The 10760-nt window shown below is 40.7% G+C and overlaps 1 protein-coding gene across 4 annotated transcripts; it reads right to left on the reverse strand.

Moving 5' to 3' along the window:
- Positions 1 to 326: 326 nt before the first annotated feature.
- LOC143491228 (uncharacterized) lies at positions 327 to 10527 on the reverse strand. Of its 4 annotated transcripts, none has more exons than XM_076990050.1 (7): positions 10248 to 10522; positions 9565 to 9637; positions 9339 to 9467; positions 8726 to 8822; positions 7456 to 7522; positions 6405 to 6500; positions 327 to 3954 (listed from the first exon to the last, which is right to left on the reverse strand). In XM_076990050.1, exons 2-7 carry the CDS (start codon positions 9573 to 9575, stop codon positions 2981 to 2983), a joined length of 1374 nt encoding a protein of 457 aa, XP_076846165.1. In that variant the 5' UTR covers positions 9576 to 9637; positions 10248 to 10522; the 3' UTR covers positions 327 to 2980. The 4 variants fall into 4 exon arrangements, 3 of the variants coding, with proteins under 3 accessions (XP_076846165.1, XP_076846164.1, XP_076846167.1); XM_076990049.1 differs by having other exon boundaries at positions 328 to 3954; positions 9565 to 9670; positions 10248 to 10521; XM_076990052.1 differs by lacking the exon at positions 327 to 3954 and adding an exon at positions 5191 to 6072 and having other exon boundaries at positions 9565 to 9670; positions 10248 to 10527.
- Positions 10528 to 10760: the final 233 nt, after the last annotated feature.

A 10760-nucleotide genomic window follows, 5' to 3' on the forward strand; every position in this document is an offset into this window, starting at 1 on the left:
GGATCTATAATTCCCAGTTACCAGCCCTGTGATGGCTAAACTCTTGTTTTCGTCTGTCTACAGAGTAACCTTATATATTTGCATTACACACGCATGTTATGGCGTTGTGTATGCCATGCCTGCAGAGCCTTGCAGAAAGAGTAATGCATAGAGAGTTTCTTCACATCTCGTGCCCCTCTCAGATTAGCTAAGATCAGGAAGGTTATGGAGCATCTCTTTAATGAGCAGACACATATACAGCTCAGCATGTATGGCAGTTTTATTATGGTCATCATTTATACAATGGTTTCAAAATCATAAACCTTCACATTTCCATTCTGCCATTTACACCACAGGGGCACTGGAATTCTCAATTGGGGGGGCAGTTCTCAAGCCATTTGTGTCCCCCCCACCTATGAAATCAAAATTTTGTCCATGGTGACAATCAATAGTCAAGCAATAAATAATGCACAATAAAGAGATAATGTGATGTGATGATTTATTGTAATAGATTATTCTGACAGCAACAAAAACATTTGGCATAATGGCATGCAATTGTTATTGCTATTTAATGATTCTTAACATTAAGATGTAAAATAATTAGATAAATGTTCAAAATAGATGACAGGAAATTTAGTTATTTTTTCAGTGTTATTACAACTGGTCCCTCAAACACTGAACATAGAAATACCCTAATAACAGTACACACGCATATATGCACAGAGAATATTACATACACACCGAACAAAAGGTCATGTAAAAACCTCAGATTAAGTTCAGATTAAGTGCCATTACAGTTGTTTAGTCTTGTCTGGTGATGTGTGGATCTCTGTCCATCCCTGTGTTCAACTTTATCCTGGTGTTCTGAACTTTTCCTGTGTTCTTGCTCCAAGTTTGTTAGTCTGTTTTGTTTTCTGCTCTTCCTTGGTGTTCAGCATCTTTATGTTTCTCGGTTTGGTTTCATGAAGTTCTGGCTCTTTGCATATGGACTGATTTAATGCCACTGAATACAGGATCACTCATAATAAACACAGTGCTTCTCAACACTTGTGTCCTTCCTCTTCTCCCTCCTCATCACCGTATCCAACCATACTGAATTTGAGATGTGATGAACTATTATTCCATAATAGTCAAATACATTTCTGTGAACTCAGATTTAGATCCTTGTGTTCTGAAGTCATAGCCTATTACACAACTGGACATTAGACAAATACACACACATCCCCAGCATTTAGTGGTATTCCCAGTAATAATACACCAACCTCTTATCTGCAACCAATGGGAACAATCAGAAGACAGCACCACACTAGCAGAACAAGACCAACTAGGCAAAATGGGGGAGATTCATTATTCTGAATTAGCAGAATAATCCTAGTCCAGCTCCTCTCATCATCCTGACCTTCTGGATTACCTATCCCTTCATCTTATATACAGTTGTGATCAAATTTATTCAACCCCCAATGCTGCGAAGGGTTTTATGAAATTCAGTGCACATTTGTAATTGTGTTCATAATGAAATCTTACAAGGACTTGTTAAAGAACTAAATGCAACTAAGATAGCATCAATTTTTTTTGTCATAAAGTATTAAATGGCCTTTTTGTGATTTCTTCATTGACACAATTATTCAACCCCTTTACGACTACCACTCCTAAGAACAGAGGTTCATTCCAGTGTTTTCCATCAGGTATTGAAAACATCTGTGGATGTCAACGAGCAGCAGTCAAGCATGATAAGCACCAATTAGGCAGATTTAAAAGGACTGTGATACTCAGCTCCTTCTAGACATCTACTGGTGTGTTTCCAAGCATGGTGAAGGCAAGAGAATGGTCCCAGAAGACAAGAGAAGAGGTTATTGCTCTTCACAAGAATGGCAATGGATATAAAAAGATTGCGAAGTTGTTAAATATTCCAAGAGACACTATCGGAAGTATCATTCGCAAGTTCAAGTTAAAGGGCACAGTGGAAACGTTACCTGGTCGTGGCAGAAAGAAGATCCTGACCGCGACTGCTGTGCGCTACCTGAAGCGTAATGTGGAGAAAAATCCCCGCGTGACTGCTAAGGAACTGAAAAAAGACCTGTCAGATGTGGGCACTGAAGTTTCAGCTCAGACAATAAGGCGCGCACTGCATAACGAAGACCTCCATGCCAGAATGCCCAGACGCACCCCCTTGCTGACTCCAAAGAACAAGAAAAGTCGACTGCAGTATGCCAAAAGTCATGTGGACAAGCCACAAAGGTTTTGGAACAGGTTTTGGAAACTAAATTAGAACTGTTTGGGACAATGGACCAGCGCTATGTTTGGAGAAGGAAGAACCAGGCTTATGAACAAAAGAACACCTTGCCTACTGTGAAGCATGGCGGGGGGTCAATTATGCTTTGGGGCTGTTTTGCTTCTAATGGTACAGGAAAGCTTCAACGTGTGCAGGGTACCATGAATTCCCTTCAGTACCAGGAGATCTTGGAGGAAAATGTGATGGAGTCAGTCACAAACCTGCGGCTTGGGAGACGTTGGACCTTCCAACAGGACAATGATCCGAAGCACACATCCAAGTCCACTAGAGCATGGTTGAACATGAAAGGCTGGAACATTCTAGAGTGGCCATCGCAATCACCAGACTTAAATCCAATTGAGAACCTCTGGTGGGACCTAAAGAAGGCAGTTGCAGTGCGCAAGCCTAAGAATGTGACTGAACTGGAGGCTTTTGCCCATGAAGAATGGGCTAAGATACCCATAGGTCGCTGCAAGACACTTGTGTCAAGCTATGCTTCACGCTTGAAAGCTGTCATAACTGGAAAAGGATGTTGTACTAAGTACTAAAAAATAATGTCACTAGGGGGTTGAATAAAACTGATAATGATGTGAGCACAGTAAAGACATTTGTGGCTATTCCATCATAAATATTATGTTATGTTTGTCTAATTTATAAGTGCCTCTTTGATATAATTGTAAATAAGATGACTGAAATGATCAAAATCAATGTCAAACTGGCCAAAACACTTTATTTCAGTGGGGGTTGAATAAATTTGATCACAACTGTAACTGGTGTTATGTGTACCTTTCTAGTTACTGGATGATGAGTTACAATATGTGACCTCTCTGTTTTCAGTTTTTTCACCCCACTTGACTCAGTCGTCTCTTTCTCTGTCTGATGTATCTCTGCTTCCTTCATGTCATCCGTTATGTAAACCTTACGTACCTTGTCATCTATGTCTGATTTTGTGTGGGCATGTCTTAGAATGTTCTTTGAAACCTGTGTGACATAGACATCAACTCTCTTTGCCACCACAATCACAGAAGCACTTAGAACAACTCTCACAAGGTCCACCACTAACAGAACTACACATATTACACAGAAAATACACAGTGTCTCCTCTCCTGTTACGTTCTTGACATTGTGTACATTTTTTGTGTCTGCCCGTATGGTATAAACACTGTTGAAGTTCACGATTGCCTCCATCTTCACGAGCAGTTCCTCAGCTTGCCTGTCATCTGTCACTTTGTTATTGAAGACATGATACCCACCCCCACACATACCGATCAGCTCCTTTAGGACTGGGTGGCTGTGGTCTAATAATTCAGATACATCCTTCTTGCCTAAGAGGTCCCCCCCAGTGAACAGTACCAGTGTATGATTCAGGGCCCCTGAACCAAAGTGCTCAGAAATGTGCCTGACGCCGTCTCTCTCTTCCTCCTTTATCCTGCCCAACCTGATCACCAGCAGGAAAACGTGAGCGGAAAACCCTTCAGCATAGCAATTAGAGAACGCCCATTCCAAAGGCCCGGGTGAATCTATGACCTTAACGTTCCTCCCCGAGACCACCCCGCTTTGGCTCTTGCAGTCTTTCGTCACAGGTGAAAAGGAGAAACTGTCTTCAAACGCCTGCCTCCCGAGGAGTGTGTTTCCCGAAGCACTCTTTCCTGCTCCAGACCTCCCCAACAACATGAGACTGAGCTCTTGTGAGGTTTTAGGCTCTGAAAAGAAAGAGAAAGAGAGAGTGAGAGAGAGAGAGAGAGAGAGAGAGAGAGGGAGGGAGAGAGAGAGCACCATAGTTGGTTACCGTTAATAATGGTATGTGAAGAAAGCCAAAGGTCCAGAGTCATCCAAAAGAATCAGAATCAATTAAGGTCCAAAGTCAAATCAGTATCCAAAAGAATCAGAATGAGAAAATATCCAGTCAAATCAGAATGAGAAGAGATCCAGTCAAATCAGGATCCAAAAGAATCAGAATGAGAAAAGATCCAGTCAAATCAGGATCCAAAATAATCAGAATGAGAAGAGATCCAGTCAAATCAGGATCCAAAAGAATCAGAATGAGAAAAGATCCAGTCAAATCAGGATCCAAAAGAATCAGAATGAGAAAAGATCCAGTCAAATCAGGATCCAAAAGAATCATAATCAGTTATGCAGGTAAATTCAAGGTCGATGAACATGTCTTGCTCTTTTGCAGTCCTGCTCTGCTGGAGCATCTTTGTAGTGTCTTACTGCAGGACAAAAGAGAACTTGTACATGACAGTATCTGAAAAAATGTGTCATTAACGGAGGAAATACACCTCAAAGATGGACATGCAGAGCTATATAAAGAGTTCAGTATGAGTGAGTTTTATTAAAATGTTCAGAACATGAAACTTTACCAATATTGTTTGTGAACAGGGAAGACAGCATTTCTTGTAATCATGCTCAGCGCGCAATGTTCACAAGCAGCTAACGTTCGCTTGCATGGCTAATGCTGTGGTAGTTCATAACCAGTGATGTAGTAAAACGTTCTTGTTTAAAAAGCTACATAAACAGAGTTTACCCTGCATCCCTGCTCATAATATTAATAGGCTACTAGCAGACTGTCTACAGCATCTCTGAGGTTTTCTTGGAGCTATTTTTTGAATTTCTATGTACTTAAAATAATTCTACTTGGAAGAACCAAAGTATGTTGTGTGATAACCAAATTGCACTTTTTTGCTGGGAAAAAAGACATTTTAACTAAAAGTGTTTATGTTGACATTCATTTTATAAATTTTTTTATTTATTAATTTTTTTTGTGGTATTGAAAATCATAGATTTATAGTGGTATCAATACCAACTGGGCCATAAAGTGATGGCCAAAAGTATTGGCACCCTTGCTATTCTGTTAGATAATACTCAATTTCTTCCAGAAAATGATTGCAATCACAAATGCTTTGGTTTTAATATCTTCATTTATTTTGCTTGCAATGAAAAAACACAAAAGAGAATGAAAAAAGTCAAATCAATTAACATTTTACACAAAACTCAAAAAATGGGCCAGCCAAAAGTATTGGCACCCTCAGCCTAATACTTGGTAGCACAACCTTTAGACAAAATCAGTTTCTTACAATGCTCTGCTGGAATTTAGACCATTCTTCTTTGACAAACTGCTCCAGGTCCCTGAGATTTGAAGGGTGCCTTCTCTAAACTGCCATTTTGAGATCTCTCCACAGGTGTTCTATGGGATTCAGGCCTGGACTCATTGTTGGTCACTTTAGAAGTTTCCATTGCTTTCTCTCAAACCATTTTCTAGTGCTTTTTGAAGTGTGTTTTGGGTCATTGCTGGAAGACCCATGACCTCTGAGGGAGACCCAGCTTTCTCACACTGGGCCCTACATTATGCTGCAAAATTAGTTGGTAGTCTTCAGACTTCATAATGTCATGCACACGGTCAAGCAGTCCAGTGCCAGAGGCAGCAAAGCAACCCCAAAACATCAGGGAACCTTCGCCATGTTTAACTGTAGGGACTACTTTTGTGTTTTGTGTAAAATGTTAATTGATTTGACTTTTTTCATTCTCTTTTGTGTTTTTCCATTGAAGACAAATTAAATGAACATTCTAATATCAAAGCATTTGTAATTGCAATCATTTTCTGGGAGTAATGGAGCGTAATCTGACAGAATTTCTCTGGTGCCAATACTTTTGGCCAGCATTGTATCTGGTATTGTGACATGCCTAATTGCATGTGTTTAATGTTCAGATTGAAAATGGATATATACGATCAGATGAGATTGGACTTTACCCTGTTAAAACCACACTAACATGTTACAGTACAGGAGGGGGGATATGGTGTCCAACCAAGCGCTGAGTGCCTGCCGGGAGAAGCCAGCGAGTGAGTTAACAGAACTGGAGTGACGTACAGGGAGAACAGACACTAAAACAAAAGTGAAGGATATTTAGGTGAAATGTAAGGAGTGAAATTGAGATCAGTAAACCTGCTCCTCAACTTTACATCTACTCAAGACTTTCTTTTGGGCTAAGAAAATTCTATTCACTTTCTGTAAGCCCTATAACGTACCTCATACAACCTATGCATCCAATAGAACACACAAACCCTCCACACACCACTATACACCCCACACACCACAAACAACCCTCACACATGCCATACACCTCAAACATGCCATACAACCCATACACTGACCTTGCATGTGCGAGGGAGCAGTAAACCGCATATTGACGGCAGTGATAACGACGGTCCCAAACAGCAGACCCAGAATCCAAAACAAGGACACGGAACCTGGGAAGTATTGTCCCCAGTGGACAAATAGAGAAGCCCACATATGACAGAGCCATTGGTTAAAAAAAGCCCACACGTGTAAAGTATCACCACGCCCCCGCTGTCAATCTCACCCTCTGTGTTTCCTTGTTTTCCCACCCCTCTCGTTTTTCAGCCTCTCGTTTTTGTCATGCGTTTAACCTGTGTCTTGTTCCTGTCTTCAATTAGTTTTGTATTTAAACCCCTCGCTTCTCCCTAGTCTTTGTTGATCTTTGTTTATTGAATATCTGTGTTACCCGTGTGATTATCATTCCGAATATCTGTGTTACCCGTGTGATTATCATTCCGAATATCTGTGTTACCCGTGTGATTATCATTCCGAATATCTGTGTTACCCGTGCGATTATCATTCCGAGAACCTGCCTTCTCTTCTCGTTTCCCCCGGCATCTTCATCCTGAGTTCTCACTTATTGCCAGTGTCTTCTGGTTTGTGCCTGCCTGGTTTTATTTGTTACTGTGATTAGTTTCGTTTGAGCCTTGTTCTATGTTTGTGTTCCTCCCGCTTGGTTTCAGCATTGTTTATACTTACCTTAACCTGAGTCAATGTACGTTAGTCTTCAATTGTATTACTGTATTATAAACCTCCCGTTAACTCCTATCCTTGTATCCTATGTTAGACTCTTGTGTGTATGTGTCATCATGCCCCGTCAGTCAAGAAAGTGTGTTTAGTTTATGTATTGGTGGTTTGTCCCTCTCTGCTGCGAAGATCGCCTCTGTTATGTTAAATAAATCTCCACTCTCTTAGCGACTGTGTCCGCCCTCCGTCCTCGAACAATCCAGTACGTTACAACATCACAGAGCTGGTGTTGCATGCCCCCCCCCCCCCCCCCCCCGATATCATTAAAGGAAAAAAACTAATCACTTGAAAATGTTTGAGTCTCAGCTGGAGTGCTGTGATTGAGTTCTCCATACTTACAGTTTTCTCTGGAGGAGTAGAGATCCATCACTTTATCTGCACATTGTGCTAACACCGTGCCATGGTTCTACAGGGACATAAAAGCACATACATGCTCATTATAAGCTCTTGGGCAACATGTATAAATATGTATAGAAACGTATAGAAACGTGTGTGATACTGAGACCATGTTGACACTCCCTCTTTCAATGACAAGTCTTTGCACATCAATTCTCCTTGTGAAATGAATCTAATATGCTTATTTTCAGTGTTCATAATTTCTGCTCTACTTACATAATTTACAAATAATTTACATAGTTCAATATTCCAGAAGCACTGCAGCTTTAAAAATCAGTCTGGTTGTTTTTCCAATGGTGTCAATTCTGCCAAACGAGTGTAGGAGCTGAGAAAATATGATCCTTTCACATCTCACCCCTTTGTCTCTATGGACATAATTCTTCGTCTGATGTCTGTCTAGGTAATACAATCACCCCCCAAATGTGGTAACCATCAAATCCCTTAGAAGCACTGATGATTGCCCACCTTTGCATAGTCAACCCTAAGGTGACGACTATCAGTATAGACTCTGGCCCAAAGTCATAAGGTAGAAATGACACCATTGCCAGGTTGGCTGGATCAGGATGTTTCAGAGTGGTACGTATTTTACTCTCCAGCTCATATCTCAGGTGTGATGTAATTTCACAGATGTTGATGTTGTTCATCCACTGATGGAACTGTACATTTTTAAATTTCTTATTTAAGTATGTGCACCAAAATGTCAACCCAAGTGTGAAACATTCACTGCAAGGAAACTAGGAAGGTAGCCTGTGTTATGTAGCTAACCACCTGCACATGCCAACAGTAGCATCTATGTTAATCCCCACAATTTTTGAAGCAGTCCTCCATGAAAATATCAGGCACACAGCAAAGTGCTTTGGAACAGTGGAAGGAATAATCAAACACTGTATTTGTGGTTCTGTCCTTGTCAGATCATACAAAAGGAGATTCGGCCTCAAACACAGAAAACAGCATAATCTCGAAATGGCTACAACACTGAACACTGGCTACAACTATTTCCAGCCTTAAGGATTATTGGGAAAAGGCAGGAATTCCAATATTTCAGGCTACTGGGAAAACCGAGACTTAACTATGGGTGAGAGTTATTACTTTTGGGCATCACCTAGGACTGAAGTATCAACTAATTGGCTGTAATGGAATGATTACAAGTGAAAAGCAGTGATCCGTATCCCTGAGGAGGTGAGGTAGTGGTCCACCTGCACGCGACACTCACCTGGGGTCCCGCCCTGCAGCAGGGGGTCACTCTGCCCCCCCAGCAGACGCAGGGTTGGGTGTGCATGCGCCTGTGGGTTCTGGCTCTGCACCTCTCACTGCAAGCACATAAGAGAGCGGAGTTAGAGCCGCAGCCATGCCTCCTCTCATGGGCAGCTAAGTGATTCTCAGGTCTGGAGTATTCAGAGAGAAAAACCAATCACTAGAATGAGGCAGAGGCTTAAACTCCCCAAATCTAGAGTTATTCAGTGCTACATTCAAGGGTTCAATACATATAAATGCACGACCAGGTAGCCTAATATCTTTTGAGGTGGCCTAACATTCTTGGAGGATATTGTTGTCCGCCCTCTTCTGATGTATGAGCTCACAGACGTATTTGATTGTCATTAAATGGAGGACAGAGAACCAAACGCCTCCCTCATGACACACCTGATCTCACCGTCTCAGGGCACAGAGGGACAGATAACATTTTAGAATGCAACCAAGGGACGAGTATCACAAGTCTAGTGTAGCACTGAGATCATTGTGAGATGAGAGTTACTTGAATGATGTGTGTTAGGAGGATTCAAGGCAATGTTGTGCTTGATGTGAAATTTGGTTTCCTAGGTTTGTACCGTTGGCCTGAAGAATAACTCCCATCACTGTAATTATTTCTAAATCTGATGGGAAGACGCATTGATGAATTGCTCTGTAATGAAATGCAGCTTGGAGCAGATGAAAGTCTCTGGCTTGATTGCTCTAGACTAAAAAAGAAAAAAAAAATCAGAAAATCTTACAAAGAACATAATTTAACATACACATACACACAAGTGTAGCACAGTCCAGTTTGAACACACTCACCATACTGTCATGACACCAAAATTATTAATTTTGTCTGAGTCAGAAGAATTGGTGTCCTCACTGCTGGAAATGTCTTCATTAGAAGATCCCCGAAAATGTGCCATCACTCAACCCGGGACCACAGCAGAATAAATAACAGAATGACACAATTCAGTATTAAAACAGTGTTGTCGACAGTTCTATCAAATAATGGAAAATGACTCGAAACAGAGGAATTTCGTATGCAGTATTCCGATTTAAGTTTTGCTGCGTCTGATTAATTTGGCAACTTGTTTTCGATAACTGAATATAACAGAAACAATAGTCCGTCATCGCCTCTGCTGCCTTGACACCATTAATACACAACTTCGCTTTACAACTCGTCTAGTACGGAAAGTTTTGTCGTATCAGATGCCATAAATTCTTAATACATGTAAAGCTTTACATAATCATTCGGTATGTACAAGTTTACACTTTTCCACACGAATCGTTTTGGAACAGGATGAGCTTTTCTGAGGTTTAGGTTTTTCAATAAAAGGCACAACCTAGATTACGTCACATTTATTTAAGTAAACGAATATATATATATATATTTTTAGAAACTTTTTCTTAAATCTCTGGGAACTAACGTATTTAAAATAAATCCCGTTGTATCTCCATCTATATTTAATCCTTTGTACATTGAGATAAGAATAACTTTTCACCTTTAGTCTTTAGTCGGCTGAAGAATGAGCTCCTGTATTTCTTTGCTGATTTGAAGTTTCAACAGATTTGTTTGTTCTTCCACAAATAAGTTGCCTACCCGAGAAAAATCCCACATAATTTTCCTTTCGCTCGTGTCGTGATTGACCGTTCACATTCACACCACATTCTCCAGTTTGTCCTCACCCACTTTAGCTCATTTTTTACTTCAGACGACATTAGACGATAACAGATCGTCTTTTGTGTTAGATAGACAGGCTGCTAACAGTGACTCACGCGTAATTCTTGGTTCACATACATTTCCGTGCTACTTAACTTTTAGCACTAAACCAAGTTCAGAATTAACAGTGGCAATTCACTGCACAGTGAACTGGGTTTTACGGAAGCCACGCACCCGTTAGATTAGTTTTATTTCTAGATTTTGGTTTGCCCAAACGCTCTTGGAAATAGAAATAAAAGTGAACAATAGACTAGTCCATTACCGAACTGCTCCTTGAAGAGGTGTGAGTGCATGT

This window comes from Brachyhypopomus gauderio, unplaced genomic scaffold (assembly GCF_052324685.1).
Source record: "Brachyhypopomus gauderio isolate BG-103 unplaced genomic scaffold, BGAUD_0.2 sc72, whole genome shotgun sequence".
Classification (NCBI taxonomy): domain Eukaryota; kingdom Metazoa; phylum Chordata; class Actinopteri; order Gymnotiformes; family Hypopomidae; genus Brachyhypopomus; species Brachyhypopomus gauderio.

What these genes read in the sequence shown, in the direction of transcription:
- LOC143491228 (XM_076990049.1), bottom strand. Translation starts at nt 9,668, where the DNA reads ATGGCACATTTTCGGGGATCTTCTAATGAAGACATTTCCAGCAGTGAG. An exon ending in TTTGGTGTCATGACAGTATG is followed by an intron (nt 9,468 to 9,564) that starts GTGAGTGTGTTC and finishes TTTCTTTTTTAG; the next exon opens with TCTAGAGCAATCAAGCCAGA. An exon ending in AGTTATTCTTCAGGCCAACG is followed by an intron (nt 8,823 to 9,338) that starts GTACAAACCTAG and finishes ATGTGCTTGCAG; the next exon opens with TGAGAGGTGCAGAGCCAGAA.